Here is a 17,611-nt window from a genome sequence, read left to right as displayed (position 1 = left end):
CGTGACACCAGAGAGTCCCAAGAGTCATTGTGGAAGGACACACTATACGACCATATTCAACTCGGGATCCTTCCTACTTAATCCTTTAACTACAATACACAAGGCCATCTACCTCCAACGTCTCCACTACAAATACAACTTTTTGTCAATAAACTGCACGTGTTCTCCTGACCGATTTGCCAATATGATTAATGAGAAACCTGCTTTTCGGAGAAAACCCTGCTATCGCCGTATGAGATCGGCTAACTCACCTTGAATTGATCAAGTGCCATGCCTTTATGAGACAACACAGTAGGATTGAATGGGCATTCAGTTTAAAATGGAATAACATTGATCGAGTATTTTTCTCATTTATTGTTTACACTTATTCCTGATATGCTACGGAATTTTCTAATGAATTACTATTGTCAGAGGTAATAGTTCTTCAACGTTGCAATAAGAATATATGCTAATTTTATTTCAATTCGATCTGAATTTGCTACAAAATTTCCCACCTTTTGACGAGGTCATTTATCATTTCCTGAGTTTATTTTTTACTAACAGAATAACATAGTCTGCAAAATGTAAATTATTTAGATTTATTTCATTGATACTAATTCCATAATTTTACCATCATGATGTGGGCAAAAACATGTGGGTGGTATCGGATATTCTTGTCCCATTCTTCTGAATGACTTACCCCGATGGTCTAATTTTGCACTGGATGTTGAGTTCTGATATTATAGTTTCTAATAATCCGATATATTTTGGTAGGATGGCCCGTTGTTTTAAAATGTTGATTTTCTTCTGATTGATATAAAGAATTATATATAAATATATATATATATATATATATATATATATATATATATATATATATATATATATATATATATATATATATATATATATATATATATATAATTTGGATGTACTTGTTTACTCTTTTTATGGAGAATTATTATTACATGACACTTGGGTTTCGGGATCAATCTCGATAGGCTGCTGTGCTACACAACACTAAAACTACAGAATTCATTCTTCACAAGATACATAGTCTACATTATTCTACGTTCTCTCTGTTATACAGCACTACACAACCCATTTTACCCCACCTAATTTGCTTCTTTTATAGATATTCTGCAGTATTTTTGGCTTTAACTGCTTGTGTTCACAGTTAAAGACAAATTGCTGATCTGTTTTGCTCGCTTTGCAAGAGAAATACTGAAAGAGAACTTCTAACTCCTCTTCAGTTGAAAATGCCACATAAAGATTGCTCGTGTCTTGACTAAAACAAACTCTTCAATACGTTTTGTCACTATTCTCAGTTGACTTTGTAGAGTATGGCGAAAGAAAAAAACAGTACTGAATAACTACAACGATATATGTTATGCAGTAAAAGGATTTATTAACAAAGAAATATATATTTACAAATGATGATATGTACATCCACAACTGTCGATGGAATCATGTCGAATAAAGCATTAACCACGGTAGATTTCCGGCTCGAAATGGGCACCTTGTCTTTCAGACAGGTTTCATAGGATATGCGAAGATTCTCTGTCGTATTGGAAAACAAGGGTTGGGAAATCCATTGGACATATGGTGTACTTTTATCCCTTATTCATCAAGGTTTCAAAATGGGTCATGGCGGAATACCCATCCCTTCAACGTACTCCACACAAAGGCATCAAGCTAAGTGAGATCAGAAGACCGTGAAGGGTACTGGAATTCTGTGAACCTCGAAATGACCTCATATGGAAGTGTTTCGAGAAATAGGTTCTAGAAGCATGTGATCAAGTGATATGTGACAGGTTGCTCCGTCCTGGTGGAATACCTGTGCACGAAATGGAATGCTTTATTGCACAACACCTCCTGTGTAAATCCTCTGTGAACAGAACCAACACATTCTTGATGTAGTGTTTCTCATTCGAGCTGACAGTTTCACCACGCTCTTCAATGAATTAGGGTGCAATTATGTCATGGCTGGAAACCGCATACAATGCTGTGACCTCGCTGTGAAGAGGTTTCTCTTGGACATATTCAGGTCTCGAGAAACCTCTAGGTTCGTCTGTTTACATGATCGCTTAGATGGAAATGCGCATTATCCAAAAACCAGACATTATGGAGTCAGGACGGATCTTAGTAGACGTTGGCCAGCACGCGTGCACAGTATTCCTTCCATATCGGTGCGAAATACTTTGCACTTACCTACTTGAATGACGTGCGAATGGGCATCCACTCCACGTGAACGAAAATAATACTAAACAGTAAACGTCTTTCCTTCCTACGTCAGCACCATTGGTACAGCTAAATGTAATGGCGTAGACTTTACACGTGCTCTTCTATTAATATGCATGCTGTCGAACGGCATATCTCAAAGCGAGTGTATTGAAGGGGATGTCAATTCAATACTTTTTTTTTTGCTTCCTTGCGCCATACCGTATGCACCTAGTGAATATCACCATGTCATAAAGGCAGTGGTGTAGCTAGAGCTTTTGCCGCCTGGGACGGTCCCTGAGTTTGTCGCCCCTCTCAATACACACCAAAATTACTACAAAAAGTGAAACCACGTATAGGGAAATAAATTAAAACTCTATATTTATTTTTTAAGTAAAACTTTAATTTCAATATTCCAGAATGTTATATTTGTGGCTTTTCTGTTAGCAAAATGGTCGATGACATTGGCGAAGTCTATTTCATAGTAATGTAGGTAATTCTTAATTAATTTTATTTAGAAAAACTCCTCTCACAACTAGCAACACTTACAATAATTGTGACTGAAATTCGGAGTAGTATTACAATATTTGGAAGTGAGTTCTCGAGACTGTATTTTAGAAATAACTGTAAAAGTTCAAAAAGGTTCAAAGTACCGCCCGAGGCGGACCTCCCCCTCCTCCCACCTCTAGCTACGCCACTGCATAAAGGAAGAAGCCATAATAATACAATCCAGGAGTAAACTCTTTAAGTTAAGATTACTTGGATAGATATTATCCGAAATATGCACTCGTCTTATCGTCACGAAGCAAAGTTTATCTCATTTTGATTTTCCGATAAAAACATTAACAGGAAATTTGTTTTTATTTCTCTAGCAAATCACTAAAAGAAATAGAAAAATGATCTTAGATCTGGTGAACTAGAATTGTCTTTTATTATTTTCATTTTTATATTTTTGCTTAAAATCTCAACCTAAACAAAAAACTCAATGATTCGCTGAACAAATGATCAGTATCGTATAAAGTTTATCTAATCATACTGCGCTAGTCACTATGCTTAATAATGTTTCGTAATATTTGGCAACGTTCCAGCTGATTGTAAAAGGTACATGCTACTTCATTTCATAATGGAAGTTCAAAAAGTCAAAACGACACTAGAGACGGACATTATCCGTTGAAGTGAAAATGTGTGTTCAGGAAAGTTTTAATGGAAATTAGAGATCACTGATTGAATCCTATCATGACTTGACCAACTTTGGTAAGTTGGTTAATAAACTTCGTTAATTATAATAATTATTATAGAAATCCTTCGTAGACCAGTGTAGTTCTCAAGTGCTGCCATTGTGGCCAAATGCTGTGTCACCCGACACATCAATATCAACTTTTTATTTATTAAATTTAAATATTTAAAAAATAATTTATATACAATAAAATATCATATGGACTTTTTATAAAAATGAAATTCAATATTAGACATGATTGTTTATTTAACGTGTACATACGTTTTAATAAACCTACGACAGTTGTTTTAAATACAGAGATTTGGCAGCTTTTCTCTTTTTTAAGTCTCAGATAGATAGTACTTTTCAATGCAACTTTAATCAACTTGCACGCTTCTAAGAAAAGTTATTTTCGGTGAAGTTTGTTCTTTTGTACTCGGCATTCGTGTTATAGAAGTCTAGTTCGTTTTTGCCTCTCTCTTTGGGTGTATACTTCAGTAAGAACTGCATACATTCACACTACATAGGTGATTGGAATTTTTGTGATAAATGTTCTTCTTTGTGATGGTGTTTCTTCATTGATATAAATTATGTTTATTTTATTATATATTTCTATTCCTTATTAGTAATTTCAGTAAGGATATAAGCAACGTGTTTGAAAAGAAAAGAACAATATATGAAATTTCAGAAACTGCAGCGGGCACAAGAATGGTAAGCGATACAAGTATTGCCCAGACAGCATCAAAACGAAGCCGAACGTTTCAGAAATGTATTTAACTGTAGTGGTATCTCGCTAATCCGATGGATTAGCAAATTTTCACCCAAGGGACAACAATAACTAGTGTTTAACACAAAAACAATCCGATTGTAATGGTACATCGATTTAATTCTGTAAATAAATGAAGTAACTGATACAAAAAAGCTACTGTACTGTAATTTAAAAGTTAAAAAATTATACAGTACGCAAGTTTGTTTTAGTAAAAAAAAAATAGTTTGTATGTACGTGCATTGTTGAGGATTCTGATTTAATACAATTGCATAGTTCAGTATGTAACTTAATTTGCGTAAAAAATCACTTTAAACTTTCACAAATAACAATAATACACCATTTTTTTATTTCTCCGTAAAAAGTCACTGATTTTCTTTTTCTGCTTGGAAGCTAAACTTTTTTTTTCGAATGCTTCTGCTCGGAGCTGCATTAGCAATAAAATTTTGTGGAATGGCGTACCATTCTGCTTAACCCATTCTATACACATGTTAAACTGTCAACTGCCTCTCCATGTTTTACATTTTTTTTTCTTCGAGTTCTTTATCGTCATCATCGTCTTCTAATTCATTCTGTAGCTTCATATTTATAATTTCAGCATTTGATTTGATTTCGAATTCACTTTCGGTTCTACCTGTAACCCATTCCGTAACATCTGTTTGTTAGATATCAACATCTAGATTTATATTTTTAACCAAATTATGTACGTGATTCATGCCGATAATGATTCATGCTGAAAACGAAAATTTTATACTGTACAGTACGTACTGTACAGCATAAAAAAGCAAACTTGAACACAATAAATCAAAATAGGCCTAGAGTATAACCGTACAATCGACAGTATGAAAAAAATACTGTATTATAATTAATAATAAAATAAATAATAATAGTTAAAATAATAGTACACAAAATAATAATACGTAATAAATATTTTTGTTTTCTTTCAAGCCGCAGTTCGGACTAAAGAGTTTCGGATTAGCGAGATACAACTGTATATTAAATGAAAACAAAATATATGATGTAGCTGAGGGCAATTTTATTTGTAAAATAACTATTTTTTAAATTACATCTTAAGAATGCCGCGTCATTAAAACGCTCAAAAGTGGAAGTTGAAAAAAAAAAAAAAAGAAAAGGCCAAACTCCACTTTACGTCGCAAACTTATAATTTTTTTTTTAAAATTAATTCTGGAAGGAAACAAATGACGACTTTCATGTCACATTATCAATTATATTTAGGATCTTTGAAAGTGTGGTCTTTGAAAGATGGAAAAATATCGCAAACCTTGGGGATATTTGAAATCGGTGGTTCTACCCACAGAGTCTGAGAACGAAATATTTCAAAATATGATTCTCAGTAATAATTCAGTTCAACGACGAATTAAATGTATTTATAAACAAAGTAAGTGAATTCAGGAATAACAATTCATTTTATAGTTTATGCTTAGATGGGTGTAACGATATAACAATAACCAATCAAATCCTAGTATGTGCAAAATATTTTGACAATAATAAAACTAAATTTCTTGAAAAGGTATTATATGTCGCTTTGTTAAAGAATTTCCCAGAAGCAGAGGAAATAGTTTCTACACTGAGTAATCTTTACTGGGGTGTATCACCTAGATAGAGATTTTGAAATTGTCGATTTGGTGGAGACTGATTCGAGAATTGATATAGATGAAATCGAGCTTTTCGTCATATTAAAAAATACGAAAGTGAATGTGCTGAACTATGTGAATGGGCAAGTATCTGGCAGTATCTCTGAAAAATTTTGATCTAAGTGTCAGCTCTCTCAATGTTTCAAGGAAGTGGAAACATGGTTAGACGATTCCATTAAAGGTGGGCTTCAAGATAATCAGTTACATATTATTTAGTATCTGTCGAGTGGAAAAGCTACTACTAAGGTACTGTAAAAGTTAGTTATGAGCAGAATTCAGAATGGGTGAATAGGGTTAAGATAATCTATGGTGGGCAACAAGGCTCTGTAGAAGTTAGGTCCTTCCTTAATACTACACTTATAATAGAGTAACAGCAGAATTTGGATGTAGTAAATGAATACACTATGATACAGGGCTTTGCAAAGTTATTACTTTACATTTCTGCAAAATACTTCATGGAAATCTATTGCATAAGGTTGAATAAATCAGGATGGATATGAAATTCGTGGCATGGAACCACGTGGTGAGTAGCTGAGATATCAGAGCGTAGTATATAGGCGGAGTGGAATTTGATTTGATTTGATTTTTGTATGGTGCATAGTCCACAAAGGCGTCTGTGATCTGGGCCAGGACGCAGGTCACAGCATTATATTAGTAATTGATTAGTAGGACAGTCACAAACGTCGATGTTCCTGGCGGGATTCGAACCTCCAGCATCTTGGCTGGAGAACGGATATGCTAAGCACTCGAATAAACAGGCCGGCTAGGTAGTGTGGAATCTAGAAAAATTCGAATAACTTGTGGAGTGTCTCAAGGTTCTGTTTTGATGTCAATTCTGTTCAATTAGCATGTTAGTGATATAGCGAATAAGTCGTGGAGATCTCCAGTTGTTTACTGATGATGCGAAGTTGCGGAGTATACTTGAATAGATAGTTTGCGATATAATTGGCAGTGTGGGCGAAGGACAATCGTTGACAACCTAATCATGCAAAATACAAGGTTATGAACTTCGTGATGAATAGATTGCAGATAGTACTGGATTGATAGGAAGAATTTGACGAAGCTCAGGATTCTGAAAATTGCACAAGTTGACAAAATAACTCATAGGATCAGTTGGATGTTGAGGAATATACTGACAAGTAACGATAGGGAGGTTATGTTACTTCTTGAGGATCAGGAGATGTAGTGTAGATCAGGAGACGAGTGACCAAGCTGGTGACAGATCTGTGGCTGTTCCGTATGAGAATAAACTTAAGGTTATTTTAAAATCTCGTTAAGAGGTGGAAAAGAGAGGATATGACAGAGCCTTTTAAGTTACTAAAGAGGTTTTGATACAAACGAGTTTTTAAATGCATGACGAGTAGAGAAAAAACTAGATGTCATGCCTAGATGGTGTATAGGAGTATGGTCATTAAGGATGTGTGAGTTAGATATTTTGCATGTATTCAGGTAAATGATTGGAATTGATTGCCAGAGAAGTGTGAATCCTCTGATTGCGCTGCGAATAAGTTTAAGGCAAGGTATATTGGTGTTGTGTGAATATCGGTTTGTCTGGATCTCGCGCAGTGAGTCTTCGGACTCCATGGAGATACTGCAACGATATTAATAATACCAATGCGTCCTTCATTCTGTGCTGTAATATCCATTATAACTTAGGTCTGAATATCAGATCTTTTATAAAGGGCAATATACGGCATTTTGTGTGAGTTCCTAGATACTTAATGCTAATAATTTTCAGTATGACTGCTGGATTTCATTTATCTTTCTCTCTCTCTCTCTCTCTCTCTCTCTCTCTCTCTCTCTCTCTCTCTCTCTCTCTCTCTCTCTCTCTCTCTTTAAACGCCCTTGAGATGTTCTTTCATTAATACTCTTTTATGAACGGCATATCTTAAAAAGTAATAAGAAAACATAATAAGTATGAATGATAACCACAGAAACGTAGATTTCATGAGTTGTTTCCAACCTCAACTCTAATCATACTCATAGGCGACGTAGAACGAACTAGAGGAACTAGTTCTAGAACGAACTAGAAATAGATAAATCATGTTATCATATCAGTACTTTAACGAAATGCGTGACAGGAGCGATAAAAGGCGTGTACTACGTGAGATTTCTGTCTTTCTTGTTTAATCAGAGACCAGGTTTTGACAAGCTTTCTTATCGGGACCATTACTGCAAAATCTCAACGACGCCTTTTTATGTTCTAAATTTCTGAGAGCAACATCTATGATTAATATTAATAACTGTTATAACTAATTTTATATGTATGTAACCGCTTCTAGATGAGGTACTCCCCAAACCTGTAATCATGAAAAATGCCATGCCAATAATATGGTAGCTTCTCTCATTTCTGTTACCGGTACTCAATAAATGACTATGGCAAAAATAGTTATAACTTCATGGATTGAGTGTCAGAGAAGACGTTTATATTTCAACTCCAGTAATTTAAGAAATATTCAGAAACATGTCTGAGTCTTGAAAAGTGATAAATCCCATGTCTAAAACAATACCAGATAGTTTCCGAAATTGAGACTGCCATGATTTTCACAATGCAAAGGTGAAAGGAAAAGTTCCTAGAATTTTGTGATCATATTGAAGAGTATAATTGGTGATTAAATTAGGAGAACCCACGCAATTAAATTTAGATTAAATAAATATTTTATTATATTTAATGAGGTTTTCGTTCTGCAAGTCCATGATTATACTACTTATTTTTTCGTTTATTTATTATTTTTTATTTATTTGTGGAACAGACTAACATATCGAGGATTTGAAAGTGCTATTTTCCGTCTATAATTTTTGTATCCTTTTTTGCTGTTTACCAGGTGCATAAAGACAGAATAATTGGATTCAAGACAATGGGATCAGAAAGCTCCACAGCGACTGAAAATAAAGCAGTCGTTTCCGAAGAAAACCGGTGAGTAGCCGATGAAAATATTTAGTCTTTATTTATATATTTAAAGGTGAGCTAAAAAGTTTAAGTTAAGCCTTACCAATGCCGTAGCTCAACACTAGGCCAGGTTAGTTCAATGCCAAAAGTTCCTCTCCTTTATTCTGAATATTCTGACTTTAATGGCTCTAAACTGTATTACCCCACATCTTTTAATCTTGTTTGTGTTGATTTTCGACAATTGATTATTGATTGATCACCCTTCCACTTTCTCATTTAAAGTTTACCTTGGCCTTGGCTCAGCTCCAAGGAAGCGAGGTATAATCACTCTTTTCAAGCACGCACTCCTCTTGTCATGAAATCGTCATTAAAATTCGATCCTTATTCTTTCCCAATTCGCTGTTTCCTACTCATCCTTCTCTCTCTCTCCACTCCTCTTTTCGCTTTTGTGTCATATCACACACTCCAAACGTTTCTACAACCATTCAATCTCATGTTTTGTTCTGTGCAGAACTGCAAGTGGATTATTATCTGTTAAATTTCTTAATTTCTCATTATTTTATTCTTCTTGTCCTTATCGCAGGCACACTCGTTATCACATTTCTCGCATTTTATCGCTCAACCCGTCACTATTGTTGTTCCCATTCTCCCACAAAACACTTTCGGTACACATGCTATCCAGTGCTCTTCATTTTTCTACGAAAGGAATAATATTTCGCACAAACTGCAGCGAACAGAATAACGTATCCTGAAATCGCACGTCATTGTCCTACGCACAGTCCCGATAGCAAAACTAAATGTTTTTTAATTTACACCAACAAGCAAATAAACAACCACTTATAAAAATAATAATAATAATAATAACTACCGAAGAACTGATCACGTATGGCTAAATATGAAAAAAAAAATTTTTTTGGCCCACAAAAATCTTACCACACAAATATTTAAAAAAAAAAATAAAAATCTTACCCCATCCTCAGCCATACGTGATTCGAACACGCAACTTCCTGATCTAGAGTCAGACGCGCCACCGACCCGTTCGATAATAAATTCCAAGATACACTGGAATCGGGTCTTGCTAGCTTTGAAAGTGATATGGTTGTCCGAACGTCATGGTTTGAGATCAGGAAAAATAGTTTGGCAAGACTGATATTTTGGCCTTAATTTTCTATTATTAAAATTGATATGTTTCAGTGCTTTAAAGCATTATGGTGGTACTGTGTAGCAGTCTACTTTTTCTAAAATATGACCGTAATTACTGTTTCAATGGTACACGAAAGGTACTTCCAGTAGCTGAGATCTTTAATTAACCGACACATAAAACATTTCCGAGTTCAGTCTGTGACACTTTATACTCACCACTCACCCATCAGCATAAGATTCTGCGAGTTTTTTCCTTTGTATATTTCATAATGAACATTTATCACTCCAGAGCACTAAAATTAAACACAAGTTACAAATGTTAGAATTAAATAGATAAACCAGATGATAGTGGTTTATACTTACACTATTCTAATTTGTCAATAATAAATCAAAGACAATTTATATTATTTATAATTAACTACTTACTTACAGCACAAATGAATCTGCTGAAATAATGAACTCGGCCGTGAATGCAATTATAGACTATCTGGAAGTGAATGAGAGTTCACTTATTAACATTTGCTTCATTTGTCGAAAGAAACGTATCAGGATGTGGAAGCTCGACTGCACTCATATACTATGCAAAAAATGCTTAAAAACAGGAAATGGCAAATGCATCGATCCCGTATGTCAACGTAAAGCCAGAGGGGTGAGTATAATATGTGTTTCTATGATTCATCTAACCTTCATTTTGCAGTGAATCAATTACAAATGTGGGAAGAGCACTTTGAAATAGAAGCAGTAATTTCACTATTTTAATCCTTAAATCTAGATTTACTTAATTTTGACAAACTTTCGGAAGATTTCTATAAATATAAAAAAAAAGAAAAGTAAAAAATTTATACACTTGAGTAATTTAATTATTTATAAAAACTATTGAAACACCATTCCAAAACTAATATAATTTTAGAATATATTTTTCTTAAAGGATGAAATTAAATTTCAGGAATGGTGGAGTTGAAAAATCGACCGTGAGATGCGGTAATTAATAACTTTGGAGGGTAATGGGTGGCAATTCTGTAGCCAAAGAAGTCCTAACTGAGGCTTGGCTATTGCTGTTATTCTCCTGCCATGATCAGAGCTTTAATAACTCAATAACACCTTATCCTTACACTGTCTTCCACAGATAACGGAGACGATGAAAAGCATTCTTTCCTCGCCCCATTAAGCAAGTCCTTATAAGGACTATACACTAAGTTTCAAAAATAGTGTTAAGAATGAAGGCGAATTAGATTTTGGTTGATTCTGCTTTTTTTTGTCGTAAGATAAGTGTGAACGTGTTGAAGAAGTGCCTGTGGTTACTAAAACTAACCACTCACAGGTAAGTGATCTGTTTTTATATTAAGCAAATTCGCTTAGCCTAACCGCCATTGCTAGCTTATTGTCCTAAATATATCACAATGTGGGAAGAAGAAGATGATGATGATGATGCTTATATTAATTCACTCACCACCAAAGGACGTCTGATTAGCACACTCAAAAAGATACTGAAAAAAGCTGAAAATGTTTGGCCCCGCAGTCTTAATTTCTACTCCGTGAAGAGAGTGAAGACAGTCCCCAGACTGAAGAGAAACCTGATTTAGTGATTTCCCCTACTACAGACTTCGAGGAAACTCGGGCTCGTAAGAAACGTAAATCCTCCGACATTGAATCTCTCGTGGATTTAGGTTTGGAAGAGAACACTCCCAGCCTTGATCACACTGCCTCCCCCAAAGAGAGGGTATCTCCGATTGTCCTAAGGGAAAAAAGGAAGTGGACAAAACTGAGATCCATCATGTCAAACCTTCAGATATATATCTCGGCTAAAAATACTAATAATGGCGTTTGGATTCATCCTACTACTGTGCTAGACTTTAGAAAACTAACTAAAGTGCTTAATTCAAACAATATCCAATACCATACATTCTCTCATAGCTCGGAACGAAATTTGAAGGTGGTTCTAAGGGGTCTCTCAGAGGATATAACTTCTGACGAAATAGAGGCTGACCTCCGCCTCCAGGACCTACCACCTATTAAGGTCAGCAGAATGACTAGAGCAGAAAAAACACCCATGCCTCAAGTTTTAATAGAGATACAACAAGTGTACAAAAATCTCTTTGACCTCAAATCGGTATTTGTCTTAGAATCACCCCAGAGCCTTTGAGAAAGAAGGCTTCTACTGGACAATGCCATAGATGCCAAATATTCGGTCATGCGCAGAGACTTTGCAAGGCAGAGTTCAAATGCTTGAAGTCTGCGAAAAGCCACCCTACTAAAACATGTACGAAACCAAAAACTACTCCAGCAAAATGCGCCAACTGCAGCGGTCCTCATACTGCCAATTACAGAAGCATCCAAAACCCGAACAAAAAGCAGACGGAATCAGGCAGACTCTCCTCCTCCCATAGCAGACCTATCCCAGAGGCCACAACTCCACAGGCCCACACGGACATCCAAAAACGCTCAGAAACTCATTCTCTCCAACCAGACAACCAGATGTCTCTAAAAGATTATCTCAACAGAATCAGACAAAGATATATACAGACGTAGTTCGTGCAAAAAAGTTAACCCAGGAAAAGTTTCAACCAGCTCCACTATCCAATTTGACAGCTATCATCACTGCCTCTCTATGAAATATTCTGCTGGACTTTAGTAGATCCAACCTCCTCACCTTCTTCCACCAAAAGCTTCCTAAAGGATACAAAAACCATCATCTCAGCACTCACTAATGAACAGTAACAAATTAAAACCAGACTCTGTAGATATCATCCCGTGGAATGCGAACGGCCTTATGAGTAAGATTTTAGAACTACAGGACTTCGTCCAAAGACATCAGCCAGATGTACGTTTACTAAACGAGAGGCACCTAATACCTTCAGACAACTCTAAAATTTGTGGATATCAACTGTATAGAGCCGATAGACTGTTTCACAGAGGAGGCGGCACGGCCATTTTCACTAAAAAGTTGATCTCTCATCACTCTATAAACATCCCTCCTACCATTAACCTCGAGATTACCTGCATTGGGATTCTCACGTGTTCTGCTGGCAAACTAAAAATCTTCGCAGCATATAATTCTCCACAAAAAATATTACTCTCCACTGATTTGAATGCCTTATTCGATACCGGAGAGCCTATCATTATGGCAGGTGACTTAGATGCTAGCATTCATTTTGGAATAGCTGTTCCACCAACAAAAATGGACACATAATACAAAACTATGTTGGATTCAACAACATGCTTGTGATAGATCCCGCCGACCCTACCCATCACAAAATTTATGGTCGCGCTGATGTCCTGGACATAGCCATACTGCAGCACATCAGAGTACAATACAGTATAATGACGATTAAGGATCTATCATCCGACCACAATCCAATACGGTTAAAATTGGGAAACCTTGAAAACCTGTCTTCCCCCTCACTCGTTCATGCCTTGGGAAAGGCTCTCCAAGATACTTCCGAAATATATTGGTCCTGTACCATCATAAAATCAAAATAGGAAATTTAAACAGCTGTTAAATATCTAACAGAACAGATTAAAGCAGTCTGTGTAGCAGTTACTATCCCCGCAACTACCTGCAAATCCAACCACTTGCCAGAAGATATTATAAATCTGATCAGAGAAAAGAACAAAGCAAGAAAAAGATATCACAACGCCAGGGTGCCGCAAGACAAACGGATCTTGAATAGGTTCAACTCTGCAGTGAGAGATGCCGTCTCAGCCCATAGAAGTCAACTATGGGAAGAAAAAAATTGACCCCCATCTCTCCTGATAACCACTCCACATGGAATTTCATCGGAAAGATTAAAAACAGAAATAAACCTCTTCCCCCCTCCAAACAGATTCAGGTCTCATCCCACTCATGCTAATAAAGCTGAAGCAATAGCAAATCATCTAGAAAAACAATGTAAAACTGCATACGATCACCTCGATTTTAATCATATATACAAGATCCACCGTCACGTCAGATGTTCACTCAAATCTTCTGTCACATATTCCACTCAAATTGTACCCACCTCACCTACTGAAATATATGATATAATTATGAAGTTTAAGAACAAAAAGGCTCCTGGACCCGATGGTATCTATAACGAGGTGATATAGATTCTACCACGCAGGGCTATTGGGCATCTGATAAATATAATTAATTCCATCCTTAACTACAAACATTTCCCTTCCTACTGGAACTGGCAGACATAATGCCAATCCATAAACCTGGAAAAGACTAGTTTGCCTCAAAGTTACAGACCAATCATCCTCATCTCAAACTTCGGCAAAATTGCCGAGAAGGTAATCCTTACCAGATTCCAAGATTCAGTATACCGACTAAATATCCTGCCTGAGGAGCAATTTGTCTTCCGCCAATCTCATAGCACCACGCAACAAATATACAGATTAGTAGAATACATCGTCACCTTTTAACTGGCGTCAGTGCATTGGGGCTGTTTTCATTCTCGTAGCCAGTGTAGTTCACAAAATTTGGCATTATGGTTTGCTATACAAACTGATATCAAGTGGTACACTAATGGGAATCATTCAGCTAACAAAGCCATACCTCGACGATAGGCGCATGCAAGTCAGGATCAGGATGTTTGGGGTAGTTTCGACACAAAAACGCATCTTGGTTGCAGTTCCACAAGGTTCCTTACTGGCACGGATTCTATTTTCCTTATACTTGTGTGATATGCCGCACAACCCATTGTCTTCAATCAAAGCCCTATACGCTGATGATACAGCGATATTGTACAGATCTTTAAAGCCGCATCTAGCCATCAAGAAATTGCAAGAAAACGTATCACAAATTGAACAATACTTCGCGAAATGGCGTCTCCATGTGAATCCCGCAGAAGAGCGTTGCCATCCTATTCTCCAGAAGATCAATGCTTCCTAAAGAAGATATCCTCATATTCAACACAAAAATCCCATGGCTAACTGTGATCAAATATCTTGGAGTAGAAGTAGACAGAAAACTAATTTTCAGCTTCCATATCAAGACTCTCTGTGCAAACACATCAAAAACCATAGCCCAGCTCTATCCGTTAATTAACAGGATCAATAAGCTGAGCAGCAGAATCAAACTACTAATATATAAACTTATGGTTCGTCCAACACTCACCTACGCTTCACCGGCCATGAGTCATACCGCTAATACTAATATTCTTAAGTTACAACGTGTGCAAAATAAATGTCTCAGAATGATCCTGAACCCACCCCCCATGGTTCGTACGAACTGTGCAACTTCATCGGGACACAAATGTCCCCTATATTTACACTTTCATGCAGACTATAGCAATCAAATTCTTCTCAAAAGCATCTGTGCTGCCTAACAAACTGATTCAACTGACTGCAGATTATGACGCAATGGATTATTTAAAACATAAAAGACCTAAAGCCATCCTAAACCACTATACTGAGGACTAATCTCCAAGCCCACTCAGGGCGAGCAATTAGCTCATTACACTTTCTCCACTCACAGTTTCCCTTAAGTTAGCGGGGAATATGATAACCTTTTACTTCACCCCTTACGCCAGTCAAGTTGAAAGTTGAAAATTAAGTTTCGTTAATATTCAAGTAAATGAATGCATAATAAATCAGATTTTTGCTCTCTTAAGATTGCTGCCTGCTTTCCAGAAAGGACTGTAGGCTCGTGCACTCTAGCGGGTTTTTGGGCGCCTTTTTAAGCTAAGGCTTTGTTTTGGTGGCTGAACATCCTTCTGATTGTGTTGGGTTGAGGTTCGGGTCGTTAATCGGACAGAATGCAGAGATTCAGATTTGGAGCTAGTTAAGATGTGACTATTTATGTCACAGAGCAGTTCGGGAATTGGTAATTTGAACAACTGAATTCCCTGCTTGGGGGTAAAGCACCGAATGTATGAGATGCATTCGGTGCTTTATGAATGTCAACGGACAAACACTATAGTGTGAGGAATAAACAGCCATGGCGCAAACTTGATAATGTGTAGGACCTTTTTTCGCTGCAGTGAAAAGAGGTAGCAATCGTACGGATCATACTTCCCACAAGCGGACGATAGCGATCAATGGGAAATTTGGATAGGCTTGTAATGAGGTTCTGGATTGTTGTGAGGCAAATGTCCTTTGACTTCACGCGATACTCCAGTTCATCCCACAGATGTTCATGTGTGGGATGAACTGGAGCGTTGCCAGTAAAGTATGGTGACTTTGAAATCCACAAACCACGCAGTTACAGCAGCAGCCTTATGACATGGTGCATGGTCTTGCTGAAAGGGCCAATCGTCACTTTCGTAGAAAAGCCACAATGTAGGAAACGTTGGATTGCCTAGAATGTATAGATCCCTCTCCGAGTTCAAGTTTCGTGACACCACAAACAGAGGTCCGAGGCCAAACCAGGAAGAACAGGACTATACCAACACACTACCACTCCGAATTTCATAGTTGTGGTTACGCACACGGAAGAGATGTTCGCAGGGCATTCGGCACACCCACACCGTCCATCTGCTATGGTTTCGGTTTTGGGTGATTCGGAATTCATCGGTCCATAACAAAGCTACCACTGTACACCTTATTTGTACCATGGAAGGCGACGTTACAGGTTAGTTCGGGAAATATAGTGCTTGCATATTTCGGTGCTACCATGGAAATTCCTCGGTTGTGAGCGTCAGTTGTGACTACTCGTTTTCCAGTTGATGCCCGTAACTCCGCATTGAACCTGTCTGAATTTTTTTATTTATTTATTTATTTTATATATAATTCTTCGCAGCACCCTACGTTCACGTTCGGTGGGTATGGTGGATCATCCATTGCGGGTAGCACTTGCAGATTACTCCATGCGATTCCATCTCAGTATGTTATTATTGATTGTTGACCTGAGATGGGAAGCAGCATGGTATCCTATCGCAACACTTGTTTCCAGCTCCTTCAGTTCTCTTCTCACAGCCAGTTCACCTGGATATAGGTGCACTGACTTGGGAGCACAGTATTCCTGTAAGTTATAACTGCTACAAACATGTGACTCGTTACATGGCATGATGCAACTTGCTCATGGAATATCCGTTGACTTGTCCGTTGACCAAGCAATGTATCTAATATGAAATTTGCACTGAGAATTTTGAAGGAAAGGAAAAATCATTATGCAAGATGGAAAGATTTTTTTTTTTCACAAACATACGGTGTAAACTCATGATTTACTTTTAAATGAATTTTTTTTTACATTACATACATTTGTTACAATTATTATATACATTACATACATTTGTTTACATATGATACATTACTTACATTTGTTTACATGTGATATTTACATTACGTACATCGGTTTACATATAATACATACATTACATACATTGGTTTTCATGTGATATGTACATTACATGCATTTGGTTACATGTGATACATCTTGGATGAGAACTAATTTTTTTGCTTTCATCCTCGAAGCTTATATATAAGCTTATCTGAGGATGACACCAGTTGGTTTTTATGTATTGTTTTTTTTTGCTGTGTTGGGAAGCTACGAAATATATGATTGAGAAATTCGCGCGCGCGCACTCACACGCGCACGTACGCACGCACGCACGCACGCATGCACACACACACACACACACACACACACACACACACACACACACACACACACACACACACACACACACACACACACACACACACACACACACACACACACACACTATAACTTGGAATGTATTGATGCGTCGTTGAACTGGAAGCCTGAGCGAATATATTATGTTTCATTAAGTTTGTATGGTATTTTGGGTGCGTGTTTC

The 17,611-nt window shown here is 36.9% G+C and overlaps 1 protein-coding gene across 9 annotated transcripts in view; it reads left to right on the top strand.

The window, feature by feature from the left end:
* LOC150106008 (uncharacterized) overlaps positions 1-17,611 on the top strand; it is a 147,864-nt gene that overhangs the window by 503 nt on the left and 129,750 nt on the right. For 8 of the 9 annotated variants that reach the window (XM_090394461.1, XM_090394458.1, XM_090394464.1 and 5 more), the window contains exons 2-3: positions 8,662-8,753; positions 10,302-10,518. In XM_090394461.1, coding sequence (XP_090250587.1) covers positions 8,695-8,753; positions 10,302-10,518 — 276 coding nt within the window. In that variant the 5' untranslated portion in view covers positions 8,662-8,694. The remainder of the gene's footprint in view (positions 1-8,661; positions 8,754-10,301; positions 10,519-17,611) is intronic. The other variant, XM_090394467.1, reaches the window with a different exon arrangement.

The sequence above is a fragment of the Typopeltis vanoorti genome, chromosome 6 (genome assembly GCF_054136105.1).
Source record: "Typopeltis vanoorti isolate ZY-2024b chromosome 6, IOZ_Tvanoo_1.0, whole genome shotgun sequence".
NCBI lineage: Eukaryota > Metazoa > Arthropoda > Arachnida > Uropygi > Thelyphonidae > Typopeltis > Typopeltis vanoorti.
Note: the sequence above shows the minus strand (reverse complement) of the source record. Positions and strands in the feature narration are given on the sequence as shown.